The sequence below is a fragment of the Adiantum capillus-veneris genome, chromosome 20, assembly GCF_014529385.1.
Source record: "Adiantum capillus-veneris isolate H3 chromosome 20, ASM1452938v2, whole genome shotgun sequence".
NCBI lineage: Eukaryota > Viridiplantae > Streptophyta > Polypodiopsida > Polypodiales > Pteridaceae > Adiantum > Adiantum capillus-veneris.
The window spans coordinates 48,063,019-48,068,557 of NC_140950.1; the positions used below are offsets into that span (position 1 = coordinate 48,063,019).

At 44.1% G+C, this 5,539-nt stretch overlaps 1 protein-coding gene across 1 annotated transcript; it reads right to left on the minus strand.

Moving 5' to 3' along the window:
• Window positions 1-374: 374 nt before the first annotated feature.
• Window positions 375-3,100, minus strand: LOC147432477 (uncharacterized). The gene is made up of 5 exons (XM_086492407.1): window positions 2,996-3,100; window positions 2,860-2,911; window positions 2,510-2,589; window positions 2,105-2,410; window positions 375-1,033 (listed from the first exon to the last, which is right to left on the minus strand). The coding sequence occupies exons 2-5, from the start codon at window positions 2,896-2,898 to the stop codon at window positions 538-540; spliced, it is 921 nt and encodes a 306-aa protein (XP_086348533.1). The 5' UTR covers window positions 2,899-2,911; window positions 2,996-3,100; the 3' UTR covers window positions 375-537.
• Between the last annotated feature and the right edge of the window lie 2,439 nt (window positions 3,101-5,539).

The following is a 5,539-nucleotide window of genomic DNA, read 5'->3' on the forward strand; positions in this document are numbered from 1 at the left end:
GTAGGCATAGTTCTCTAGGAATCCCTTTACCAAACTATGCCACATACGTTTTTAAGGCCTTATGTATTATCTATGAATATTTGAGTGTAGATGTAAATGTAATGAGTCCTTTCTTAACTCAAATTCACAAGATAGGTTTACAAATATCATAAATAAATGGTATCTTTGAATATATTTTTGTGTTTTGAAATGCCTTTGTTGTTGAATGTGCCACAACCTATGGGACATAGACTTACGAGCATTTCAAATTTTTTCCTTAAACCTTGCCAGAATTTCTTGGAAGTGCCTTGGTCACATAATCACAACACAACATAAAAGATAACCCTTGAAGGTGGTAGGAAAACATGGGTAAAGCAAAGTATGATTGCTAGGAGTAAACAGAAATTGATATATTAAAAGCAACAAAGTAAAACATTGGATGGTGAGATGTCATAGTGCACACGAGACTTGTGACATTGTATTATTCTTAGAATCCAACTAGAGAGGGAGGATGGGAAGGCTTCACATGGCAGTAACATGTAGTAGAAAAATCAGAGCTTAGAGACGATGGTGGCGGGACTTTTCAAAGTCGTTAAGTGGAGCATTTACATAGTCCATATATTGTTTAGCACCTGAAAGTGTGGAGCCATCAGCAAGCTGATCTGCCATGGAGATAATTGCATCACTATTGAGTTTGTAGATGAAGGAGGCCAATGTAATTGTGCTTGATTCTGACACGGACTTGCCATTTTGGGTCTTACTCATGATTGTAGAAGCATAGGAGATGGGTTGGATGGGATCCTTGGCACCAGTGGTCTCAGTTGTCTCAATTGTAAAGCCCACATTCACAGCAGATCCTTTTTGTGTTGCATAGCTTGCTGCAGACTTGACGAGACTCGTGATTCGTAAAGTTACTGCTTCTGCTAACTTTCCAGCCAATCCCGCGACCCCCACCACAAAGTCAGAAACCCCCTTAAGAATCACGTTACAATCAGTGGTATCATTCTTTGCTGTTTGTTGGGCCCAATCCAACAAGTGGATATACCCTACATAACTGTTGTTGCAAGTGAGCTATATTAGTATTTGATGTTGGTGCCATTCTTACTTCGAATATAAAAGAAGAAGGAGCATTACATTGGTTCTAAATTGCATATGCAAATGCACACACTCCTACATGAAGATTAGGTCTGTAGATAGAGGTGTATTATATACATATATAGAATTATGTGTATACATGAGAGAGAGAGAGAGAGAGAGAGATTTCAAAAATTGGGCACTAATGCTACGTTCAAATTCTCATATTTTTTCTTATAGTATAAAGCCTCGTTGGTGCCATGATTCTAGGGAAGTTTCGAACTCACACACACAATCCACTACCCATGCACTTGCTGGCAATGATTAAAGATCGGGGTGCTTGCCCCCGTGTAGATGCAAGTGACTGACTGAGCCAGTCATGCACCTCTTTGGAGGGCTGGCACCGCTTTTAACATTGTGTACAGCACGAGGCACCTTAACCTCATCTGCCCGCGTGCGGGCGTAGCCGTAGAGTCACATGCTGGGAGGGTGTAAGTGCTGAGTTTGATGCATGTCAACCCCGCCTTGACCATCATTTTGGCCAACCGATTGATGCTTGCTGAGTTCGACTCGATACCGGCTGGGACGTGCTGCCCACAATGGCAAGCACCCCAAGATATAACCAACGCCTGCACTTGCTTTGACCACTAAGGGCCAATGTTAGGGAAAAGTGTGCCTCAAGTTAGCCTTGAGCAGGGGAGGAGGGGGAAACTGTTTTGAGTTAACCCCACTCCTCGTTAAATAGCTTTACCTCATAGAGGTAAGGCTAGTACTAACCCCCCCTTTTCTTCTACGTGTGTGTGTGTGTGTGAGAGAGAGAGAGATCCTATCACATCAATCACTTTCTCAGATCTCCCTTGTCTTATCCAAGGTCTTACCATTACGCGTCTGACTTAGGTGCCGCGCAATCGAACATGTGTAACTTGAAAACTGCTGACCCCCTCTTGTGTGGACATGTGTGTGAATCGAAAAAAAAAAGGTTGCTCCCCAACAAAAAAACACACACACAATGAGAACAACAATGAAAAGCAAGACATTGATGATGACGTACGAGTCAATCTCGTTCATCCAGGCACTGAACTTGCGAGCATACTCCTCAGCTTGTTCCTTGGTGAATTCGGCACCGGAGAGTTGGGGAATGAAACCGGATTTGCGGCGGGCCGTAGTGATGAAGGTGACTAGGATGTTACCGTGGTTCTCCACGTTGCGCCAGTAGTCGCCCGGTTGGGGACCCACCGGCAGGTTGATGTTTCCCTGCTCGTCGTCCGTTACGTCTGCCGCGCCCATACCGGCATCCAGAATGCCTCCAGCCTTGAACAACGATGCCGCAATCGCATCTCTCTCAGCTGCACTCATCCTGCATGCAGGCGCACACTCAATCACTCAATCACTACTCGCATCACCAGCTTTTTTCCTATCGTATAATTATGCTATAGATATATGCCAAGTCCCTCACCTCTTCTTTACCGTGCTGGGATCGAATCCTGGTGGAGGAGTCTTGAAGAGCTGGCTGTTCCTCTCCACCCAGTCGGGAACCTGCATTTGATGCATAACAGCCAAATGAATCGTTTTGAAATTTGGACAATGCAATTTTCTAACGTTTGTCCACCTTCAAAAGTATTTTTTTAACTTTTAGTTACGACACGAAACCAGCAGAAGCTCCTCTGTGGGCATATTGGATCCAGACACGTGGTATGTTCTGGGATGACATGGGCTATAATTGGGGGGATTGTGTAAGACCTCTCTTGCAGCTTGCACACACACACAATAGCAACCACCCACGCAAACAGACTTTTCTTTTTCCACCTGATAAGCGTCCGCAGCGGAAGCTGGTCTTGTTGCCATTATTCTGCAATCGCTGCGCAACACAAACAAAAGTGTGAAGGTGAGAGTATATAATTGCGAGAGAGAGAGAGAGAGAGAGAGAGAGAGAGAGAGATACTTGAAGAAGGTAGGCGAATGAGTCCAGTTAGCTGGTGCTGTTGCTGCCTTCTTATATAACCGAGCCCCCTCACAGTTACGACAGATTAGCTCTCTCTCTCGATGACGGACTGACTCACGAGTCGCAGTCACGGACGACGACGGGAAATGGGGTAGTAATTTTTGAAGCCTTTAAAATCACGTCGTGTCCCCAATCACGTCGTGGTTTGAGGATTGGGCTGCGGGCACATACGCCTTTAGCCCTTCGCCCACTGCACGCCTTGCAGTGGATCGTTCTCGAATCTTCTCTCTCCCTCTCTCTCTCTCTCATGTTCGAGATTGTCGGTGGGAGATTGTACTGTTGCGAGACAGGAGCCGCAGCTCTCTCTCTCTCTCTCTCTCTCTCTCTCTCATGTTGGACAGATGGAGACTGTACTGCTGCATGCAGAAAAAGTGAAGCGTCATCATGGAGGAGGCGAGACAGGAGCTGTTCGGAGAACAAGGCATCTCTCTCTCTCTCTCTCTCTCTCTCTCTCTCTCTCTCCGAAGATTCCCTCATGGGCAGAGAAGGTACAGACGACTACGTGCCACGCATGGGGGGACTCATGGGCAGCAGCTATGTGCCACGCATGGGACTCATGGGCAGCAGTTATGTGCCACGCATGGGGGGACGGAGGGAATCTTCATCCTTAATTAATAAATTTAATAAAAATGAAACCAGTAGGGGGTACGGGCCACTACACTACTACAAGTTTTGCATCTTTTCCCACCTGCGAAAATGAGTGGAAAAATCTAGATTCACACCTGCTTGGAAAATTTTGTAAAATGAAAGGAATCTCCGGTGATGCAATCAGGCATCACGGGAGGCAAAGGATAGACGCTAGATGTCAAGTGATGCTAAGGAATGTGCACATAGGAGGTAGGAGTTGTAGGAGGGTCAAGCGAGAGTAAAGGAAAGAGGTGAGTGTGCAATGGAGCTGCATATTGCGGGAGTTTCTTTTTATTGTACGGGTTGCCTTCGTAAAACAAGGCCGCATGGATGGTGAGTTGGCTATGGGAATCATCATAGAGCATAGTTTATTCAATCCGTGCGAGCTCGACCCTTCCATTCCCTTATAGAGGGTGAGAGAACTGGGTTCCAATGTTGGGAGTGGGATGTAAGGATGAGATTACTTGGACTACGGCACATCCAACACGATGAGAGCGGTTGCGTCGATGGGCTACGACACATCCAACACTCCAAAAAATTTATTCTTATAGCAAAGTGGAAGAATTGGGTCCATGTGAGAAAAAAAAAGAAAATGAAAAGAATCTAGCCAGATAGGCTCTCTCTCTCTCTCTCTCTCTCTCTCTATTTTTTGGGAGAATCTCTTTGTCATATTACAATTTTATGTTACATCTTCAAGGCCCTCAGAGAGCGTCTATGTATCTCGTCATCTGCCTCTACATGGTTGAGGCATTGATACAAAATCTTCCATGATTTTATTTTTCAATATTCCCCAAGGCAATCGATTACCTTGATCCCATTTATAAAAAACACGTACATTTTTTATTTGCCAAATGAACAAGAGCATCCATATCCTGACCAGCATAAGACAAACATTCAATCTAGAATCCCTTAATTGCGCAAGACCAAAAACACATTGAAACTTACTGAACTTAATGTGCCAGCAAAGCATACAGTAATCTTGCAAGTTTTTCCACCACTGTTTTACCACTCTGCAATCCAAGAACAAATGCTTCATAGATTCTAGTTTATTACATCTAGTACACATGCCATTCATTACATTTTTCTTGCCTAAGAGTTTACCAATAGGTAGTGTCCCAGTGATGATCCTCCAAAGAAATACTTTATGCTTGAATGTACAATGCACTTGCCATATACAAATGATTCTCTGTAGGCACCAGTTCTGACTTTTGTTCATTCCCCAAATTCTATTACATCGGATATCTATGGTGGAAACATGTAGTAACAACTAAGAAAAGGTGCTGGTATGGGATGTCCACCACTTAGCTCCCAATATTTGAACCTTTGAGTTGAGTTTTGACTGCAATGAATCTGAAGGTTGAATAGATGAGCTGCTAGCAGTCCCCATGCAATCCCTTGTCCATTGCCCAATCTGTAAAGTCTCTTGGCAACCAAAAAAGCCACCAACTGGCTTTTACAGTCCACAACTTTCTCAATGCCCCTCATTCCTCTTTTCAAAATAACAAAAGCGTTTCTCCCAAAAAATAAAGCAGGAGGCTTTTTAAAAACAAAACTCCAAAGACAAGATTCCATAGCGAGGGAGTTCCCCATATACCTGGCTCGACCAACCCACACCAATTTAGCAAGTACATTTTTCCAAGAAAACACAAGCATGTTACTAGTTCTCCCACAAAGTTTCAATGGTGCTGCAGTGAAAAGTTTGTCCCATTGGTCCATTTCCCATGACCCATCAAAGTAAACTACGGATTTACCAATGAGAAACCACATCAGCCTAGACCATCATTTATCTTAATTGAGCATGTGTTTGATAAGACATTCCCTTCTTTCCAAATGTGTATTTTCAGATTCAGAATCCCA